The sequence below is a fragment of the Thamnophis elegans genome, chromosome 1 (genome assembly GCF_009769535.1).
Source record: "Thamnophis elegans isolate rThaEle1 chromosome 1, rThaEle1.pri, whole genome shotgun sequence".
Taxonomy (NCBI): domain Eukaryota; kingdom Metazoa; phylum Chordata; class Lepidosauria; order Squamata; family Colubridae; genus Thamnophis; species Thamnophis elegans.
The window spans coordinates 38,837,333-38,860,849 of record NC_045541.1 but is presented as its reverse complement, the minus strand read 5'-3'; the positions used below and the strand labels follow the sequence as shown (position 1 = coordinate 38,860,849).

The window sequence follows — 23,517 nt, the reverse complement described above, 5'->3', positions numbered from 1 at the left end:
ATTTCAACTCCCAGAATTCCTCCTCTCGCTCTTCATCTTGATGATGTGCGGACGGGCTGGAACCGGTTCTAAACGGCACTGTAGATTTGTGGAACCTCTTCTATAGAAGAGGTTAGAACTGGCAGGAACCCACCCTTGGTGGAAACTTGTGACTAGTCTCAAAAACCATGGTCCCAAAATTTATATTATTAAAAAACATAAGAGCTTTTCAAACTGGGCACTGCAGTCTACTTTTATTTAGCTTGTTCAGTTTTCTTTTTTTAACACTCTCTTTTTTGATAACAACAGTAAAAGGCAATTTATAAATAATGTTAATGAACACATAAATAGATTCTTGACAGCAGAAAAAAGCTTCCATCTTATTCTGTTGTTCTCTCTCTCTCTCTCTCTCCCTCCCTCCCTCCCTCCCTCCCTCCGTACACATGCAAACAAAAATACACACACACACACACACACACACATGTTCAGCAGACACATAAGTTCAGCTGACAAACAAATGCTAAAATATTCAAAAGAAAGCTTTGGGTTGAAAAGAAATAATTCTGAAATTTTTGTTTGAGGCCACATATTTTTATATCACTGAAGAAAAAATGTAAACCACAGCTGAAAGAGTGCAGTTGGTATTAATAATACTGGACAGCCTTTTTTTCCCCCAAAATTTTTTGCTTCCTGAAAAAATTCTGGTGATTATGATAGACGAACTGAACACAAGTATAATTTCAGAATGACTGTAGAACTATTACATTAACTTTTAATAAGTATAATGTATTTAATCACATAATGTTTCTGACACATTGCATGGGTCAAATGAGAGTTTTGCTGATTATTTTTGTTTGTATGCAGTGTCCGATGCATTTTATTGTAGTATCCAACCAGCATTGTGGAAATCCAGTTGCCCTGATACCATTTTTTTTCCATTATGGCAATGTCCTGGGTGAAACCTTTCACCATGTTCATCATTGACTGCATTGAGTTTTTCAGAAAAGAAGCCCAAGTATGAATGCAGAAAATGAATCTTCAGTGGCACATTGCACTTCATGGTCCTGTGTGCTGTAAGAAGTTTATCGACCAGCTGAATGGAGTTTAGTGTCCTGTAGTTGCCAAAAAAAAAAGTTCAACAACATCCTTCAATGCTTTTCAGACAATTTTCAATATTTTTTCTCTGGCCCCACTACAAGCCCTCAAACCTTTTGTCATTGATAATGTATCTGATCTGTGGAGCAACTAAAATACATTTTTAATCTTGGCATCAGTCATTATTGGAAACATCAGTCTCATTGAAAACCTTCACCTTTCTTGTTCATTGCTTTCACAACACTTTTCATTGGTCAGAGGTTTTTTTGTGAAGCAGAGACAATATCTTTGTCAGGTCAACAAGTGATTCATATGCCATGTTTTTCTGTCGGGGAATCAAATTCCTTCTGAGTGGCCATTTCGTTTTCATGTAATGTGACTTTCTTACACAGCTGTCCATTTGCATATGTAGCAACAACACTTGGTATATATCCAAAATGCATTCCAAGCAGCAGAACCACTACTTTTAGATTGCCAATGTTATTTATTAATTAAATTTGTTGCCCACTCTTCTTATCACAGAGTAACTCTAGGCAGCTTACAATATTAAAAGGATAAAACTATACAACACCTACAAACAATGCAGATAAAATACTATAAAAATACAAATATTTGTGTTCCACTTGGTGTACTGGATGTACGTCAACAACCAATTCCATGGTTTTGGTTCTGGATTTTTCATGAGTTCAGTATAACCAACAGGTACCGAACCTTGCCATTGTGTAACAACAGAAGATTTATTTAAACAGTATGTGATAAGTTAAATTACAGATTATTTTTGTGATTAACAGCCAAAAATCTATAAGACACACCCAAAAGGATTCAGGAAGCAAAATCTTTGTTGTCAAGTGTAATAATAGAATCTTCATAAATAAATGTAAATAAAGATGAGTTCACAACTGTAAATTGTAATAAAATATGGAAGCTATGAACACAAGTTATTAGGGAATAAGAGGGAAATCCCCGCGTATACAAAGCATCACTCCCTGGGATTACATGGTAGCTGTAGAAGTACAAGAATCTTTTTTTGTAATTTTAGGAAGACATAGTTGCTTTAAAGAGTTGCAAAGAAGTGCTGTGCTTCTGCTCCTGTATTCCTCAACAGGCCTGCTTTGATTTGTTCCTGAAGTACTATACTACACAGTCTTGAGAATTAAATGTATACAAAATGGATTTATTTCTGAAATGAATGTTTTCCCATAATCCAAGTATACATTTTTCAAAGTATATCATCCAACCCAAGAAGTATATTTTTCTCAGAGGAAAAAGAATATTCCAAATTTCTTTGAGCTTATCAACCAAAGGATATAGGGAAGGACATATATCAAATGAAAGCAACAAGAAAATGGTATTTAGCTGAGATTCGAATTTAAAACTCCAGTGATGGATTATGCTTGTTTAGTTAGGAGACATATCCTGCAATATAAGTTGGACAGTGCAAGAAAACTTTAGTAAATATTATAAATCACACTAACCTAATGTTACTTTTAATTGTATTCTTCCTTCATAGATACATACTTGAGAAAGGTATGAGTACCCCAGGATTGCTTTAGCCCCTTTTTTAACTATTAGCAACTTTCCTTGTCTTAAGGCGGCCTCTAATTTTATTTTCCTTATTGTTTTTAAAGGTGAGAATGCAGGAAGAGACCGCTTTTCTGAACAAGAGAATTATCTCTCAAATAGGGATGCCACCAGTTCCTGAAAGTTCCAGTGCAGCAATTCCTCCTTTTCAAGATCCTGTATGCAATTTACAACAAAGGACAGAACCATCTGTAGGACAACAGGCAAAGGACATCAGTTTAGCTGCCCAGAGTGATGGTTCAGTTGATGCCATCTACAAAGCAGTGGTAGATGCTGCAGGCAAGGGGATGCAAGTAGTCATCACCACGGCGGTTAACAGTACCACCCAAATGAGCCCTATTCCAGCTCTGAGTGCCATGAGTGCCTTTACAGCCTCAATTGGTGATCCATTAAATCTTTCCAGTGCTGTCAATGCAGTAATACACGGACGGAATATTGGCATTTCTGACCATGAAGATAGAGCAAGGAACATTGCAAGGGGGGCACGATTATTGAAGAATTCGGAACACCTTAAAAATTCCAGCGATGGGGATAGTTTGGAATATTATAAACCAACAGGTTGCAACACACCAAAAAAACAGTGGGAAGGGGAGCAGAGCCCTGGAGGGGAGATGAACCGATGGAAATGCGAGGAGGTTTTAGATCATTCGTCCCATATCCTCAGTAGCCCTTGCCACGAAAGGTCCAACAATATTTCCACATTGCCATTAGTCCAAGGCAAGCAACACCCAGTATTATTACCCCAACGAAATTGTCACAGCGATAAGATGGTGGAGGAGAACTTCAGGTATAGCAATTACAAAAGAACTATGATGAGTTTTAAAGAGAGACTCGAGAACACTGTGGAACGATGTGCGCACATAAATGGAAACCGGCCTCAACAGAGCAGAGGGTTTGGAGAGCTGCTGAATCCTTCTAAGCAAGACCTAGGCGTGGATGAACAGTCTCCAAGTTCCTCCAATAGTTTTGAAAATTCTCTGATTAAAGACTACATCCATTACAATGGAGACTTTAATGCCAAAAGCATTAATGGGTGTGTGCCTAGTCCTTCAGATGCTAAAAGCATCAGTAGCGAAGATGACCTAAGGAATCCCGATTCCCCATCTTCAAACGAGTTGATACATTACAGACCAAGGACGTTTAACGTTGGGGACTTGGTCTGGAGCCAAATTAAAGGACTGTCGTCTTGGCCTGGTAAATTAGTGAGAGAAGATGATGTTCGCAACTCATGTCAACAAACCACTGAGGATGGGAAGGTACATTTATGCATATGTATACCTATATTTATATATTGACAAAGGTATGACATGATCAAGATTTGTAGTAACATTTTTTAAAGGTGGGAGGGAAATGGTATTGATTGCATTTTTTGATTTGCATGCCTTTCTGTTGTCTATAATTTTTAAAAGGTATTATTGCTTTGTATTAACACTTGTCAGCCTTTAGAATAGCTTAGGCACAGCACTGTCTTTTAAAAAATGTGTAAAATAGGAGACTAACATATATTCTACTGAAATTAAAAAAAAATGAGGCTCCATTCTGTACACTCAAATTAGGTCATGCTATTTTGATGCAATTTGAATATTCCGTAATGTCTAGGTGTCATTTTTATTTCTTTGTCTAAAGCAAATATTTAGGATTTTGTTCCATTTATTATTATAAATGTAAATGTTGCAAAGGTTTGCAGGAAAACAGGATTTTCAGAAAGGATTGCCTTACCTATTGGAAACCTGTGTCTGTTTCAGATAGCAGCAGGGTATTTTCAAAATACCCCTGCTGTCGGAAACCTGCTTTTCTGACAAGGGGGATAGCACCTTTTTCAGCACTGCTCCCAAACTCTGATATACATCCTTTTGGGGAACAGCATTTTGCCTCCCTCTGGAGCCATGAACTTTTAAAGCTGAGATAAAATAAGTCAAACTATCCTAAGCAGAATAAAAAGTATTCCCTACTTTAAATTCTTGATGCAGACTCCGAAAATGTTAATAGCAAGAAAGCCATACCATTATTTTCCCCCTTAAACAGTTTAAAGCTGGATCAAGACACGCTCTGTGGTCACTAAAGAGAATAGGACAAAAACTGTCTTTGCAAGGCAAATCATTTCTGCTCTGGTTGTAATGTTTGTACATATACACCCTGTGAATTTCTACTCTGACCTGGTGCTTCTTACCAAGGGGCAGACTTTACTTTTAGAAGTTGAGAACCCTCAAGATTGTCTAATGAAACAGATTAGAAAGTGTGATTCTTATGATAATGAGGGTTGAGACCAGACTTCAGAAGGTGCTTTATTACATGTTACCAGGGTTTAAATTATTCCCCACTCATTATTCAGTGTCCAGCTTAAATTCACAAGCTCTCTTCTACTACTGGTGTATTTTCCATTGTTTGCCATTTCACAATATCAGTTCTTGCTCAGCTCATGTACACACATTAATACCACTATTCAGATTTCAAACACATTACTATTTCAATTCCATCTGTTCTTGTAACATTTGGAGATGTGTGATCCTGGTTTATTTGCAGTAATGATGATCATCATCACCATCATAGCCTTTATTTTATACATATCAAAGTAGCATACATAATGTTCCTGCCTTCTATTTTTCCCCAACAACCCTGAAAGAATGATGGCTTGAGAGACAGCTCAATTGACCCAGAACCATCCAGGTAGCTTTCATGTCTAAGGAGGACTAGCATTCACAGTCTCCCAGTTTCTAGTTTATTAGAAACCATACTAAACTGGCTCACCATTTGGAAAATATAATGTTTATGAATTACAAGAGGTTATTAGAGGCCACTTATCTATTCGTTGTTGTTAGTTGCAAAGTCATATCCGACCCATCGCAACTCCATGGATAATGTTCCTCGAGGCCTTCCTGTTCTGTACCATCCTCTGGAGTCCATTTAAGCTCATGCCTACTGCTTTGGTGACCCATCCAGCCACCTCATTATCTGTCGTCCCCTTCTTCTTTTGCCCTCAGTCGTTCCCAGCATTAGGCTCCTATCCAGTGAGTCCTAGCTTCTCATTAGGTGGCCAAAATATTTGAGTTTCATCTTCAGGATCTGGCCTTCTAAGAGCAGTCAGAGTTGATCTCCTATATCATAAATCTATTTGGTGGTAATATAAACTTCTTAAATATTTATTAAAGACAGCATTCTTTTCAGTATGTAAGTATCCTAAACATTTGTTTAAGCAAATTTAATTAAAGCCTTCAGGGTTAACAGGTATTAAATGTTAAAATAGATTGCATAAAAACTATTTTAAAGGAAATATCTATATAGAAATTTGTACTAACAATTTGCTGGTTTTGCATGATACATACAACATACTTGATTTCTGTCCATCTTGCTCTGTTTCGTTATTTATTTCACCAACTAATGTAAAAAAATTCAAATAAAAAACTTTTTAGTGTTAGACGATATCAAAAATTAACATTTTCAGGGCAACAAGCATTCAATCATTTCTCCAAAAACGGGGGGAAATCTGATAGTCTAAATGACTGTAGAAGAAGGAGTGGCAGAACATGTGGGCAGAGTTTTTTGTTTGTTTATAACATTGATTGACCACCCATATTATCAAAGGGTAACTGAGTTAAAAGAGGAATCAGGCATAGCTGCAAGCAAATTAAGTCCAATCTCCCTTGAATTCCATTGACTCTTATCTAACCCCAAGTAGGTGCTAACAGTGAGTTGAGAAGATTCCTGTGCTTAGGCATGATTAGTAATAAATCAGTTTAATTGGACCTTTACATGTGAAGCTGATCTTTCGTATCTGATATTAATTTTCTCAAATAGCTATTAGCATCTGCTTGGGATTATATAACAGTCAACAGAATTCAAGGGTGATGGTCTTCGTTTGCTTATGGCTACATAAGATTCTAGGTTGATCCATCTTGCAACTCTGCCCCCAGATTCTACCACACCTTCTACAATAATTTTCCAACAGAAATGTAAGCTGAAGGTGATTTAAGTAAATAAAGTTTTTTTATGTTGTAAGGAGAAAATGGTAAACTGAATTTCATGTTGTCCAGGAATGGGAAAAAAAACAAGTTTACCTATATGTGTTGATCACTTATGATCAGTACCAAATCGTAATTATAAATAATCTAAATTGTAACAATTCTGACATTTAGTTAGAAGTCATTATATTAATTATATTATGACATTACAAATAATGAGCCAAGTAAGTGCAAATCTTCCTCTGCACATAACATTATTATATGGAATTTTGAAAAAAGATGCACCAAAAATTTTCCTGTTACTTTTGACTCCATAGCCACAAAATATATTTTACTAAGATATATTGAGCCAGTTTTCATTGTGTAATATTTGTTTCACGAATTAATGTGCATTTACAATTCATGCTTTTGTACTTATAAAGATTAATAAATAAACTACTAGGTGCCATACAGCAGCAACAGCTTCCAATCATCCTCTATGGTGAAGATATTTTGGAAGAGCTCTGTTTTAGCTTTCTTCCAAATGTCAATGGGGGTGCGGCCAATCTGACTTTGGAGAGATAGCTTATTTCAGAATGAGGAACCACAACCAAGAAGTCCTGCTTACAAGCAATGCCCATTCTCTTCTCATAGGGAGGGATCTGTAGCATGCCCTTTCAGCACAAATGTTTGGGATGGGTAGATTCAATCTACATTAGACAGTCTCCAAGGTAGTGAGGACCAAAGCCATAAAGGGTAATAGTCAGCGATTTAAATTGGATTGGATTATTCTACTAAATTCTATCCTATGGTTAATATGTGGACTGCCACATTCTGTACCAATTGCATCTTTCAAAAAATAACCTCACTTATGGTGAATTGAGTAATATAAGAGAAAGTTGATAATTGCTGGAGTTTTTGTTATAGAGTCTGATGATCTAGGGATCGTTGCAATAGATGCCCCAGCTGAAGTTGGGAAACTTATAGTCATGATTTCCAGCTACAGGTCTAAAAGAAGTTACAAAGCTAGGAGGTGCCCTTGACTGCAAACTTGTTCCTTCAGTGATACTTGCATCTATCCAAAACTTGACCACTTAAAACAATAAGCTTTCTGCACTAATACATCTTGTTGGGATTGATCTCGAGGCTTTTCCCTCAGAGTCTACAGAATCAACAGCCGCAGCCTCATCTATACCGGTTGGTGTAACAATGTAAACCTGGGTATAATCTTCATCATCCTTATATACATACAAATTGATGGATTTGTTCCTGCTGCAAGTCATCCATAAGAACTACCATACGATTTCTGTTCCATGACAGGGCCTGAATCTAGACTGAAAGATATTGAGATAATCTAATTTATGTAGGGCCTTCATAATTGCTGTCACATTGTCTACTCAACAACCTTTTCCAAAAGAGGAAATTGTGACAGCAATAGTTTTGGAAAATAGTGGATGGCCTTTTGAAGAATAGGTGCATAACTATCTTTTTCAGAACTGGGAGTATCACTCTATTCATCATTCACTGCTTCCCTGTACCCTACCTCTCCTTCCTTCCATGGCAGCTTGAACCAAGACAGATATGGATGTAACCTACATGTGATGGAGCCCATCACACAGAGAACCTTATGCAATTTCTCAGCAGTCACACATTCAAGCAACTTCAGAAAACATTACCTTTGTGATTTCAATAGGTCCTGCCATGTTAGTATGTATTTCCTGCCAAATTTGTAATTTTGTTTACAACTACCTTGGTAGAAATGTTGCCACAAACTGAAGAAAACTTTACCAAATCACCTTTAGTGATTGATTGATTTATTATTTAATGAGTGTGTGAGGATGCTTAACATATAATATTAGGAACTGTGGTGGTGCAGTGGTTAGAATGCAATACTGACAGGAGTTCAATCCTAATGGAGCTCAAGGTTGACTCAGACTTCCATCCTTCCAAGGTCAATAAAATGAGAACCCAGATTGTTGGAAGCAATGTCCTGACTATGTAAACTGCTTAGAGTGGGCTATTAAGCACTATGAAGTACTATATAAGTCTAAGAGCTATTACTATTGCTATTAAGTGCAGATATATAGGCATTTTGCTGCCCTTAGTGTTACACCATAGACACAAACATGTGTTCTCACACTTCTTTGGTCATATTTGTTTTTTTCTTCCTTTAATGACATTCCACATGCCTCTTTTGATGCTTCATCTCCCAGAACGCCTCAGGAAAACCAAATAGGTCTCTTGGATCTGCATAGTGGGAGAGACAACTTGTGGGCAATACTGCCAAGTATTTTTGCCATCTTCTGAGATCAACAGAGCACTCATTGAACATCCCACTGGAAGAAAATTCACCAAGTATCTACTGGATACTAAGTGGTTAAATATCATATAAGTGCACAAGACATCTTAATTAACTCTATGAAGGTTGGTGATCCCAGTTGACTTAATACTGATCAGAAAATAATCTGTCCATGATAACGTCTGATGGAGATGTCCCTCACCTTCAGATTGCAATCTAATTGTTAGAGAGTAAAGACTATATTAGGCATATAGCCTCTTATATGCATCAGAGCTGTAGTTGTCCCAGTGGCCATGAAATTTTGAGCCAACCAAAGGCCTGAAAGCTGAAATACTCAGGCATCAAAAACTGGGGGGAAATGGAGACTAGGCCAGTAATGAGACCAAGAAGCATGGGCAGGAATGCTGCTGAGTAACAGAGAGGAGAGATACCATCAGCAACCTTTGCTTATTTCTGGTACCAAAATTCAACATTAGGGCCTTCTGAACAATCAACTGCAAAGTTGTTCATTTGACTACCATCAAGTTCTGCCAAAAGAAAATTGTCACTCTATCCTATCCCCAACACTAGAGTCAAGGTTGGTGTAGTATCTCACAAGAGATCTCACAACAGCGCTGTCTTTATTTTTCTTAATCAGGTCTTGGTTATTCATGGAAGATTCACTCTCTTCTTGTTAGAGAAGCAGCAGCCATTTGAAGCCAGCAACAACCCGCCACCTAAGTACTCAGAAGAAGGGATTGGTACCATTTTTTTCCATCCACCATCTCTGTAACAATCTACTTAGTGCCTTCCATCATATTTCCTTCTCCAACAATTTATATTTTTCCTTTTCTCTTATAACTGTGCCAATTGCTCCATAAATACAGCACTTCAATCGCTCATTCCCCAGTACCCGTTCAATTTCTGTCTCCTGCTCTCTTCTATTTCATTCTGCTATCCAGCCTTTGACTACTTCTACCAGGTAGACCTTTGTTATGTCCTCTCACTAAGTCTACAAACTTCACTCTTTGCCTACATTCTCTCTCCTGGGAAAAAAGGATATCCTTTCAAACTATTTTAGCCCCAGGAGTCATCATCCCCTTGGGTTTCTATCTATTGACAAAATACCAACAATAGTATAGGGAGAGAAAATACTTATAGCTTGTACCCAAGATGTAGATTTGTAACCTGAAAAAAGACAAAAGAATAGTTACCGAAAAATAAAAATTTACATAGAATTATTATGTAAATTATCAGTAAGATAAAAAGAGCATATAAAACAGAAAGCTAAATGTTTGGATATTTGTTGGATAGCTTTATCAAGATACCATGAAAATTTAAAGTCATTAAGAAGCAACTTCCAATTTCTTCAGAGCACTTACAAGCATAGTTAATATTGTTCCTGCCCTCCCAAATTATATAGCATAGTTCCAATCTTCTCCTATACAGTAATTTTTAATCAATAAATCTGGGGATCAGCAGTTCATTTTTAATCCATTTTAGTAAAGGATTTCCGGTCTTTTATAAAATTAGTTATTGCTCCTTCCTTAGTTAAACCATTCAATTGAGACATTTCTGCAAGGCCTACCATCTTCACAATTCATTATTCCATTCTAGGTATTTATAGGTTTTTTTTCCATTTTGTACATATACATTAATAGCCTTACTGCAGTTACCATATATAAAGCCAATATTCCATGAGAGTTTCTAGTTGGCTATCCTCGTAAGAAAAGTTCCAGTTTTGACTAAATATTGATTTTTCTCTGCATCATCATATGTGTTTGCTCCATTTTTTTCACTTCGTAAGTCCACTGTGTATCATCAAATGTCCCTTCATGATCTTCACATTTCCAACAAAGAGGTATCTTTATACTCTTAGACTGAAATGTTTATTTTCAATGTTAATGACTGCCGAAAACAACCAATATCTATTTATGTAAACTGCTACGTTCATATTAGAAAAATAATTAAATATTGTACGGGAGCCAATGGTGGCTTAGTGGTTAGAATGTAGTATTGCAGGCTAACTCTGCCCACAGCCTGGAGTTCGATCCTTACCGGCTCAGGATTGACTAAGCCTTCCATCCTTCCAAGGTTGATAAAATGAGGACTGTGATTGATGGGGGCAATATCCTGACTCTGTAAACCACTTAGAGAGGGTTATAAAGCATTACAAAGTGGTATATAAGTTTAGGTGCTATTGGTATAACCAACAATATAACACAATCACCAATGTGTTATGTACAGATTCCCCGGAACATCTGTAAAAATGTGCATAAGCCAGTAATAAAACATTGGTGGGAATGGAGAGTTGAAAAAGTTACTGCTAGGTTCTCATGGTAGGTATTGTAGAATGTATTGCTAAGGTTCATCAATTAGTTTTCCTCATCTAAGAGGGTGAAGTGTAAGACACATTCAATTTATTGATCTGAAAAGAAATTATTTTTTCTACTCCTAATTTACTTTTAAAATAGGAGAATTGTCTTAGATGAATTAGACTATGATAATAGAGACAGATTAGTTTTTTCTGTGTAATCTTCCTTTGGGAAATTTTTTCTCTAATTTAAGAGTGGTCCAGCTCTTGAATCATGACATTTACCTATGGATATTAATTATCTCAGCATGTTCTAAAAGTATCAGAAGACTGAGGAGATAAGTAGAAATAGATACACTTTTTATTATGAGAATTACAGCTACTTTTAAACTTCAGTAGGACCATTCTAATATTTGAATTAACAAATGAAAATGTCTTTAAGAAAAGGGAAGACACTGTACTAGCATACAGGTGGTTCTCAGTTTAGGACCAGAATTGAGACCGGAATCTTGGTCAATGAACAAAGCAGTTTTTAAGACACCCACGTGACTGCTTCACTGAACAACTGCAACAAACTGGCTCTCCCAATTTGATCATTAAATCATGCAGTCACTTGGCTAGTGAGAGGCGTGGTGTATAAGTTTAATAAATAAATAAAAGAACCATGCAGGTCATTCAGCAGATAGAGTGAAAGAACTGCCTACCATACATAGGAAGGAACTCATGCCCTTGGCTGGAGAAATGAAGCAGGGATCCCAAAGAATCAAACTTTGTTTCTGTAGTCCAGCAAAAGACTTCTGTCCTCCCCTCCTCACCTGCATACATGGATTTTCTGGGGAAGCTGGCAGAGAAGATTGCAAATGGTCATCACGAGGTAACCAGTCATAAATATGAACGGTTTGCCAACCACCCAGATCACAGTTGCATGACTGCAGGAGGAGGGAATCAGTGGTAGGAATAAAATATTTTTACTACCAGTTCTGTAGGTGTGGCGTGACTTGGTGGACATCGCAGGGCAAGGATACTGTAAAATCTCCATTTCTACCCCACTCCAGGGAAAGGATACTGTAAAATCTCCATTTCTACCCCACCAACCTGCTTTCCAGTTCCATTCTCCTGTGCAGGGCAACAGAAGAAGACCAGCCGATCAGCTGGGACTCGGGAGGCAGCAAATAGATGGGGCGGAGCCAGCCAGAGGTGGTATTTGCTGGTTCTCTGAACTACTCAAAATTTCCGCTACGGGTTCTCCAGAACCTGTCAGAACTGGTTGAATACCACATCTGGAGAGAGAGTATCAAAGCATTTTACTATGGCCAGAAGTGCTTTATGGACCAATTTCATTATATACATGATGTACAGTGATAAAAAAGGCTATACTATACAATAAAGCACCCTCTCCAAGCCACCATACCTTTGAACAGTCATTAAACAAACCCTTGTAAGTTAAGGACCACTTGTAGTAACTTTTGAATTTCCCAGCAAAAGGTTTTCATTTACACATTTTGTAATGAGCAGTGTCCACAATCATTCAGAAGGTCCTGGAATACGAAGTAAATGTTATCAGTGCAGCCTCACAAACTCTACTGTATTAATTAGAGGAAGAAACGTTGACCATGGAGTTGCAGGCAGTTACGTGATGTAGATATTCAGGATGGAAATTCTGTTTTTCACTTCTGCAGTTGCTTTTAATGAAGTTCTTGCGAGTATTGATGTTGTAATGGTTCGCGCATTCATAAAATGTATACATTAGCAATTATTGGAATAAAAAGCTATTGTTTAAATGAAAATGTTAAAAAATAAAACCTTCACCAAAGTAATATAGGATGTCATCAAACCAAAGTAATAAAGGATGTAATAATAGCATTGTTTCCGACTTTAAATGTTAATTTAGAAGTTTATTGTAAGTGATATGTTAATTTAGATGTTTTTTGTTAGTGAAATGAACTATGAAGTTTTTTTAATACTATTTGAAAAACAAAATTATTTACACATAATAATTGTAATGTCATTTGTACATATAGCTATAGAAAACAACTCAAGCATTTACAAAGTTCGGTTAGAAACAGAATTTACTAAAAAAAAAAAAAAACCTGCTGCTGAAATATATAATTTTTATCACTTCAATGCAGCTGAAATCTCTGTGTTACCCAATTTGTAGCTTTGTTGTTTAATTACAGTGAACCAAATTGTATTCTGTAGTAGTGGTGCCAAAACAAAATTTATATTCACTGTTTTAATAATTAACAATATTAAGACAATGGATTATTGTCTGAGAAGATACTTCCATTGCTTGTTATTTAAAAATCATATGAAGGGCCTATTCTTACTGCTAAGCTTTGGTTGGCCCCTCAGAATCTAAAGGAAGCTATTACTAAGGAAAAATGCAACGTTGCTATTGGTCTGTTGCAATTGTCCTAAAATTTTATTCTACTTTTCTTTATGAGAATTTTTTCCCAAAGCAAATGGGTGTTATTATTGAGAGATGAAACTTTGGGTCAAACTTGATTTCATTGAGGGCCGCATCAGGTGATGTCTGACCTCAGGGGCCCGAGGTGGGCGTGGCTAGCTCAAAATCACTCGTGTGTGGAGGGCTTTGGTGCCTGAGTGTTCTGCCAGTGAAAATGGGCCCCCGAGCTCCTTTTTTGGCTGCAATGGTTTCCTGCAGCCCTCTGTCAGCAAAAACAGAGCTTGGCAGGGCCGTACTCAGGAGCCCGTTTCTTCTGGCAGAGGCACTGCAGGCTGATCCTTTGCTGCTTCCAGGGCGGCCCTGCGGGCCAGATGTAAACATCCCACATGCCGGATCTGGCCCTCGGGCCTTGAGTTTGATATCCCTGCTTTAGGAGACGCCACAATAGGTGTTATAGGGAAACTCGCTTGGGGTTATACTCCATAAAATAATCTTACGCCCCAATGAATACAACTATGAGTTTTTTCTTAAACACTTGCTTTTGGGGGGCAGTTGCTACCTATGCTGCTAATCTTATAATGTTATATAAACAATAAGTCTGACTTAGATTTGAACTAGAATTCTTCTGCTGCAGAAATTAAATGTTGGATTTTATGAGTGGGTAAATTTCAAATACAGGTGGTCCTCAACTTTCGACCATTTTTTTAGCGCCCAAAATTACAGCAGCATTGAAAAAAGTTATTTAAGACCAGTCTTTGCATTTACAACCATTGCAGACCTGCGATCATAATACGGGCACTTAGCAACCAACAATGTGTTTTCAACAGTTGCTGCACCCTGAAGTTATATATTCATTATTTGTGACCTGGAAGGGGGCTTCCATCAAACAAAATTAATGGAGGAAACCAGATTTGCTTAATGACCACATGGTTCCCTCAAAGATCACATCAAAAAGATCCTAAAATTGGGTGCAGTCACATGATGACTTATTTAAACATTGCATCCCTTAGCAACAGAAGTTCCAATTCAATTGTGATTGTAAGTCGAGGACTATGTGTAATCCTATTCATTGTGTATGTTTTCAATATTCACCTTGAAATACTTAGGATCTCATAAACAATTTGGTAAGGAGTTAGAGATATTACTTTTTCATGCAATGACAATTAGATTATGTTATATGGATCAGCTTAGTAAAGGTAGTACAATTTTTATTTTGAAGTAAACAAAAGTAATTTTTATTTTGAAGAACACGGAAAAACTAGTGCGTAGTCTATCAGAGTGAGTTCACAGTGGAACATTTGGTATTACTGTGATCTCTTGAAGCTGAGATTATATCTGGAATAATTGAATGTCTAGGTAATGTAATTTGTTGTTCATACTTTCTCTCAGGTGGAACCTGACAAGTTGAAAACACTAACAGAAGGTCTGGAAGCCTACAACCATGTCCGAAAACGGAATAGAAAGTAAGTACCCTGTAAATCTTGGCAATCATCGTGTAAGGAATTCAGGAACTAAAAAGGAGGAAATTACCAACTTAAATTTAAAAAGATTAAAAAATTTAATAAAAAAACATAAATTTATATAGCTTCAGCCCAATGCCATCCTACATTGATGGCAGGGCTATTTCCGACTAGCAAGTCATTTTGTGTGCATGTCAGTCCCAGGGGGCACTGTAAAAGATGGATAGTTGTTTGAAAAGTGCAGGGATGGCTAACCTTTTTGTTGTTGGGTGCCAAAAACATGGGCGTGCAATAGTGTGCGCGCATGCCAGCACCCATAATGCAAAGTGTGCCCCATATGTGCAGGCGTGCACAATCACCACCACCCCCGTGAGCCTCACTGCTCACCTCCAAGCTGAGCTTGGTATTTGCTCAGGGCCAAAGGAGACTGTTTTCGCTCTCCCTAGGCTCACAGAAAGCCTCTGGAGAGCAAAAAATGGGCCCAAGGGGCCTACCAGAAGTTTGGTAGGCCCTTTGGGCCGGTTTTCCACTTTCCCCAGGCTCCAGAGGCTTTCTTGGAGCATGGGGGGGGGGCAAAAACGGTCTCCCTCAGCCCCCCAGAATCCAGAAACAGATTGTTTCCAAACTTTCGGTAGGCCCATTGGGCCCATTTTTCATCTTCCCCAGGCTCTGGGGGGATTTCCTGCAGCCTATGAAGGCAAAAACGGCCTCGCCCAGCCCTCCAGAAGCATGCACGCTGGTGCTGACAACTTGCGTGCCAGCAGATATGGCTCCACGTACCACCTGTGGCACGCGTGCCATAGGTTCGTCATCATGGGAATAGTGCCTCATTCACACTAAATGTCCTCTGAGAATCCCCCATTTTTCCATGTGGTATTTTGTTGTAGCCATACTAGTGCATAGTCTATTTAAACATCTCCAGACCATCCATTACTCCACCAAAACTCCAGGCAACTCCTCAAGCAATTCTATCTAAATTATGAAGATGTTTAATTTGAAGTTTCCATCTTTTCAATAAAAGATGTAGTAACAATCTCCTCAGCGCAATCAGGTGCTTCAGCTTGATAACCAAGAATCACTTTGTGGAGAATTTGTTAGTAAACTAAAAAAATGTATATACATATTCACTCATTTAAATCTGTTAAATTGATTTTATAGATTTTGAAATAGTTTCAGAAACCTCTCATTTAAATCATCTCAAGAAGAAGAAATATGAGGAGAAAATAAATAGAAATGGTCAATGATGCCCTTTAAATCATATATAGTCTCCAGTGCAAGATTTACCAGAGGCAAAGAAGCTGCTTATTGCCCATTTTAGATATCACAAGATCCCTGTAAGAGAACTTAAAATTAGTCGCTCAGTCTTGATGTCTTGATGGTAATGAAGCATTTGAAATATTTGCTACGCTATATGAATGTTTGAAGTCAAATTCTTCTCATGGGAATAAATTATATCCCATCACATATAAATAAAAAATTGAAACGCTGAATTTAAGGAAATCAAAACCATATTGTCTGAAAGTTGCGTGGCTTCACTACCACTGAGTAGAGCCAAGGTGGCGCAGTGGTTAAATGCAGCACTGCAGGCTACTGCTAGATCAGCAGGTCAGCGGTTCAAATCTCACCGGCTCAGGGTTGACTCAGCCTTCCATCCTTCCGAGGTGGGTAAAATGAGGACCCAGATTGTTGGGGGCAATATGCTGACTCTCTGTAAACCGCTTAGAGAGGCCTGAAAGGCCTATGAAGCGGTATATAAGTCTACTACTGCTGCTGCTACTGCTGAGTCACATACACATCAAGGGAAATGTTTCTCCTAAAAGCAGTTTCAGTCCCCAAGATGCAACATGCTTCTATTGCGTTCTATTGGATTGAAGGAGGAAGAGGAGATAGTATAAATGATTGCATCTGCTGCACCCTTCCCAATCCCTTCCTCTAATCTGCTCCCCCCCCCCAATATTGTCACTAGTCAATAATTCCTAACCCCAAATATTGGCCATCGGCCAAGCCCTTATTTTGAGCCAAGGCAATCCATTTATCTAAGATTATAAAATGAACATGGCCTCTGGCAAACTTACAAGCTGATTAGTCTGTCCCATCTGTAATTACATCACTGAATAAAGACTGCCTTGTGCAGCTTGTAGAGAGGAAAAGTGATATACCTTAACAGATTGAAAAGCAATGAGCAGGTGAGCAATTAAATGAGTGACTGGTGGAGAGGGCACAGGAGGCAAAGGAGGAAGCAATTATCCCCACTGGAGTTTAGCTCAGCGCAATTACCCTTTGCAAACATTTAACATCCTATCTATGAAGAACTACTACTATTACTACTACTACTGTTGCTATTACAAGCGGAAACATTTTTGAATACATATAGTATTAAAACTTTTAGTCCTGCAAACAAGGAGTGAACAACATCGGCATAGTTTTTCTTTTGCCTACTCAGCATATTTCCAGTTGTATTAGATTTTTATCCCATCTGTATTACTTTATAAGTAATTCAAGGTGGTAAACATTCCTAATTCTTACCTCCTCCACCTGTTTTTCCTACAATAATCATTCCTGTGAGATCAGTTGGGCTGAAACAGTGTGATTGGCTCAAAGTCACCGAGGAGACTAGAACTCCCAGTCTTCTAGTTTCAAGACCAGCACCTTAACCACTACACCAAACTGGGTCTCTACTTAAAGGACAGAAGGGAAATTCTGCCTTTGCCAAAATACTGCATAGTTGTTAAAGCAATTCATCTTTTTTTGCTAATAGTAACTTGCAAATACAACAACCTTTTTAGTTTTGTTTAAAGTTTTCTACTCCATTTGAATTTGGGTTATTTACTGTTTTAGTGTCTCCCTATGTGGCATCGTAAGCATATAACTCATTTAGGCGCAGTCCCTGCCACATGGGACAATGACAACACAAGAAAGAAGAAATATCTCTGATAGATTAGCTAGGTCAAGTGATCAATCATCTCTTGCGGTTTTGGTTTTATTTTAGATTTTTATTAGGGAGACGTTAGATAACGGTTAAGATTCCCATAAGTGGACACTTAATCTCTCATGCCAGGCAAAATATATAAAAGTTTATGACCTGAGGGATGGTTGTGCCAAGTAGGTATCTCCATAGATGGCAAAGAAAATAGCTATTCTATTTTATTAACAACAAAAGTTCTAATTATAGTTGAGTAAGCCAGACTTTCAATTTGTACATGCTTAAAGATTTTCCAACTGTAACCACCAGTCATACCAATAATTTCATTTAAAATTATAGCTCCTATAGTTAATGATATATAACAGATTAAAAAATTGCAATCCTGTCTATGTTTGCATTAAACTTTTAATTAGATATGTTGTTTTATGGTCTTCTTGTTTTTTTTTCTTTTCTCCTGATAATTAATTGCTGTACCAAACTATTTTTCTTTTCCTACTGTAAAGGCTGGTCAATAAAAGTATTTGATGTTACATTTATCAGAATCCAATATAATCTGAAAGTTTCTTGTTAGTATGCAATTTAGAATAGAAACCTTGCAAAGTTGAATCACACTACAATCAGTGTCCCCCCGTCTGTCCTTCATAAATAAAGGCACCACATAAATACAATTCACAGAATAGTCCAAAGCACATATTCCAGTAGAGAGCAGTTCCTGGAAGATGGGCTGCAGCATGAGTCCAAAAACTCAGAAAAGTAAACCCCTGGTCCCAGTGATTGACCCAGATTCGAGCTTGCAACATTATCCTGCGATATGTGTATTTGCCTTTATTCATGACATTTAATGCTGATCAGTGTTGGACACAGGTGAGACATTTGCTTTGATGCAATTTAAAGTTCTTCAGCAGCAGCATGCAAAAAAAAAAGGCAATCCAAATCAAGATAAGTATGTAACCCTACAATAAATACAGCATTAATAATAACAAAAATAAAAGCTGAAATAGAATAAATAAAAAATATAAGCATTAATCTAACTCTACATCAAAAAGTGAATATAGTATAATGATTATCTATAGCAGTATTTCTTAAAATAATCCTAAAACCCCTGGGGAGCTCCTCAAAACCCTCTAAGGCACTGGTGTCAAACTCTATGGCATCACGAGATGTATCGTGACTTTTTTGCCTTTGCGGAGCCGGGATGGGCGTAGCCTGCGCCTGATACATCCAGCCTGCGGGCTGCCAGCTTGACACCCCTTCTCTAAGGAGTCTGGAAAATCAAATTATTTGTCAGCCTACGCTGAAAAATAATGCAGTATTAAAATCCCATTAAACAATTGTGAGAAGCAGTAGCAACAGTGAATGTGTCAATTTTAATTTTTCACATAGTAAATATCAATAAATATAAAACTCAGAGGAAAAAAAGGTCTTTGCATAAATTTTGGGAATGGGTCCTGAGATAAAAAAGAAAAATTACTAATCCATAGTAACAAAGCTGAAAATTTTACCAAATTTGTCAGTTATTACGAGATGAATTTTGATAAACTTCTATTTTTCAACTGTTTATTTCCAATTCAGTTCAATATCTTTAGCCATCTGTCAATTCAGGTATGGGGGGGCTGGGCGGGGACAGAAGTCAAGTTATAAATGTACAAAAAAATTCCCTTCATATAACAGATAAAAATTCTTAACAATAGAAATGATCTTTCCCTTTTTTCTAGTGCTATGTGTAGAAGTCGTGAATACAGCATTTCAATTAAAGCTAGGATCTCAATCACACTCAATGTGCTTTGTTGAATTGGTGCTTGCAGTAGTCTTATGACACCAGTTGCAGTCCAATTCAGAATGGGAATTCAAACTAGGAAGGCATAGCCCCCCCAATGTACTAAAGTTTACATCCCTGAATTCAGAATGAATTCAGTTATTTGAGGCAAAATAGCCCATGGAGAGAATTAATGCAGGTTAATTGAAGTGCAAAAGCACCCATATGTTAACAATTTGATTTCACATACAAAAAATCCCCAGAAATACTTGCAATTGGATTGGAATTATAGTCAGACATATTTTAATATATTCCATTATGTGAAAAGAGACAATGATGAGTTAAAGTGAATTCCTGCATATATGGAAATTGTAATTATTATTCAGCAGATTAAATAAAGATAAACACTGGGTTTTTAAATGCAGTGATAGAAATGAACAGGATATATAAGTCTCTTCTCATCCATTATTTCTAATTGGATTTCATGTTATATGAACAAATCTCTTCCCTTTGCACCTGTATGTTCATCATACATTTGTTATTTCTGAACATATAGATATTTAAGGATTCTGGGCATTTTATCATTTTAAAAAATTCTCTAGAAAGCTTATATTTTGAGCCAGTTTGGTGTGATGGTTAAATGCTGGCCTAGAAACCAGGAAACTGAGAGTTTTAGTCACTTCTAAGGCATGAAGGCCAGCTTTTTCACAAGACTGTACATTTGATGTTGTGTGTGTGTATAATATGAATAGAATAAAATGGCAGCTACAGCCAAATGCCATCAGTTTGAAAGAAAGAATCCTAATCCATTTTGTTATGCATGAATCTGATAGTGGGTGGGGCTAATGCATGCACAAATGTACAGACTCTTCCAGATTTAACAGATATCTAGGATTAATGGGCACCGTCCCACCTAAATAGTCCATTAAATCAAGATTTTATTATAATATTGGACTGAAATTATATTTGATTTCTGTTACCCTTTAGAATTAACATATTATTTCAGTTATTATTTCTGTACCATAAAATTTAAGATTTTTTTTTTAATATGAGTTTTAAACCATGACTTCTCTCTGGATTAATTCCTAATCTACAGATGCTAAATGACATAACCTTAACAGTTTGTTACTCTATATAGCTATATATGTTATTAAAATGCATACAAATTGTTCGTGATCTATTGTTAAATTTCTGTGGCAGTTTTGATAGATGTTCAGAGGAAAGAAGGGATTTGAAAATTTGCACAAACAGATGTTATGTGTACTATTCTGTTTTAAAAATAAAAAGTAATTTGCAGCTGAGAAAGTAAACATCTTTTTGTCCTCAATACTGCAGTGTTCATATAGCTATTAAAAATAGAATATTGTAACTATTTTGGAAACATATTTAAAACCTTCATATGGTTGTTATGCTTCTTTGATGTTTGTTAGGATTTACACTGAATTTAGAATTGAAATTCCTTACCGAAATGACCACATTTTCTGTCCTCTTACTGAGTTATGCTATTAGACAGATTTCACTTCAGTGAAACTCTTCTAAAGGAGAAATCCAGTTCAAATAAAAGCGTTCACATGTTCAAGAAAGGCCTAATTCTGCAGAGAGAAAACATGGAGACTATCCCCCCCCCCAAGTTGCACAACTAGGAGAAAGGAGAGGCTGCTGATCTTTTGTCCCATCTTGGATTGCGCACATTGATTGGAGCTGCTATTTGTGTTGCTATTTGGTTTATGCACAAGCTGTTCTCATTCAGCACCCATCTCAGAAAACTATAATATTCTTGAAGGCCTTTCAGCACTGTAGTCATGAAGAGGAGTAACTTGTTTTGAATAAATGATTTCGTTCACAATTTTTCTCACAAAATTTCCATCTACATGGTTAATTATTAAGTAGGGAAAAAACATTTATTCAAATTATCGTTATATTCTCTTGTCTTGTTAAAATCTTCATCTTCCTTTTTGTTCTGTTGTTGATATATAATAAGACTCCATATACTTCTGTTTCTCCCACAATTTTACTGCACTAATATATTTCGAGATTCTCAGATCCCACAGTTTTAATCAGTGCATCTCCAACTTTTTCTTCAATGTTTTATTATTTTTTATAAAATCCTATAAGTCTATAATTTAAGAATGAATATATATATATATATATATATATATATATATATATATATATATATATATATATATATATATATATATATATACACACACACACACACACACACACACACACACACACATACATACATACACACACACATACATACATACACATACACATATACATATACATATATATACTTTTTAAATATAATATTTAAAAAGCTCTAACCAACTGCTTTCAATTTGTATCTTTTCTTTCTTTCAAGTCTTTAAGTCATTAATTATTATTCCTAATATTATTCTTAATTCCTTTCATTTCCTATAAAGCTTTCTTCAAATATATCTTGATGGCTTTGATCAGCTATTAACATTCTACTGATACATCAATATGTGTCATATATATACTTTTGGATGTGTTTGGAGGGAGGGGGGGAGAGAGAGAGATAACAGACAAGACATTCCCTTTACTTGTGGGAACCAACAAGTAGCATTGGAAGTCACAATCACAGTATGGCAACTCAATTCAGCATAATCCCAAACCAGGTTATGAACACCAAAATGCAATCACATGATTGCTAGGACACTGCAATGGTCAGAACTACAAGAACCAGTTGTACAGTAAGTAGCATTTGTGCAGTGCCGTTGAATGAGTGGTCATAATCTGAAGACTACTTGCATGTCTCTGTGTGTGCACATTAAACTGAAAATACAAAGTAAAATGTATTGCTATTATTGAAAAACTGAATAGAATGTTAACTTGAAGTTGCAATATATATATATATATATATATATATATATATATATATATATATATATATATATATATATATATATATATATATATATTAAGTATATTCTACTGAAAAGCTACAGCATTATTGTAAATCTATTCCTCTATTTTCATCTTAGAAGTGGGAAACTAAATAACCATTTAGAAGCTGCTATCCATGAGGCCATGAGTGAACTTGACAAAATGTCTGGGAATGTAAGTACCTAATAGTTAATTTGGGGGAAGGGGTGTGACAGCAGAGGGAGGAGAAATAGGGAGAATTCCCCAAGCCCAGTATTTGTGAAGAAGCAGATAACTGGAACAGAAACACGGAAGAAGGGGAAGGTTTACAGAAAATAAATTTTCCACATGGTTTAAGATAATGAGTTGACCATAGTATTCCAAAATATACATTCCCAATAAATTCATTAAATATATTTAAATATATGCTCAGATCTAAAATAGAAGTAATAAATTGACTCAAATTGGTTCTCTAGACACTGTATCTTGTCCAGTGTCTTCAACAAGTGACTTCTTCCACCTTTATCATTACCATTCATATTTAGTAACCTATCCCAGTGTACCATATCATTATGCTCACTGTTTCTGACTATGAGAGATGTGTTGTAAAGAAAGAACCTGGTGAGGCAAGAACCAATAGTTTCCAGATTAATGGAGAATTTATATGCCAACATACCTCAGGTGCCTCTCAAGGTCAGCCAAAAGTTGACCAAATATCCATTGACTTTCAAGGCAGGGGGAAGAGACTGAGAATTCAAACCATGAACCATATGTATAGGTTTCGCTCTGACATACTGAAATAGGAAGCTCTTCTATATCTTTGTACCTTCATTCTAGGCTATAACAAAACTGATCTAGCTGAGTCAAATATATGTAGAGATAAAATATGTT

At 36.6% G+C, this 23,517-nt stretch overlaps 1 protein-coding gene across 2 annotated transcripts in view; it reads left to right on the top strand.

The window, feature by feature from the left end:
• MBD5 (methyl-CpG binding domain protein 5) overlaps positions 1-23,517 on the top strand; it is a 153,813-nt gene that overhangs the window by 125,946 nt on the left and 4,350 nt on the right. For both annotated transcript variants that reach the window (XM_032211578.1, XM_032211569.1), the window contains exons 9-11: positions 2,703-3,911; positions 14,982-15,055; positions 22,746-22,821. In XM_032211578.1, the coding sequence (XP_032067469.1) occupies positions 2,703-3,911; positions 14,982-15,055; positions 22,746-22,821 (1,359 nt within the window). The remainder of the gene's footprint in view (positions 1-2,702; positions 3,912-14,981; positions 15,056-22,745; positions 22,822-23,517) is intronic.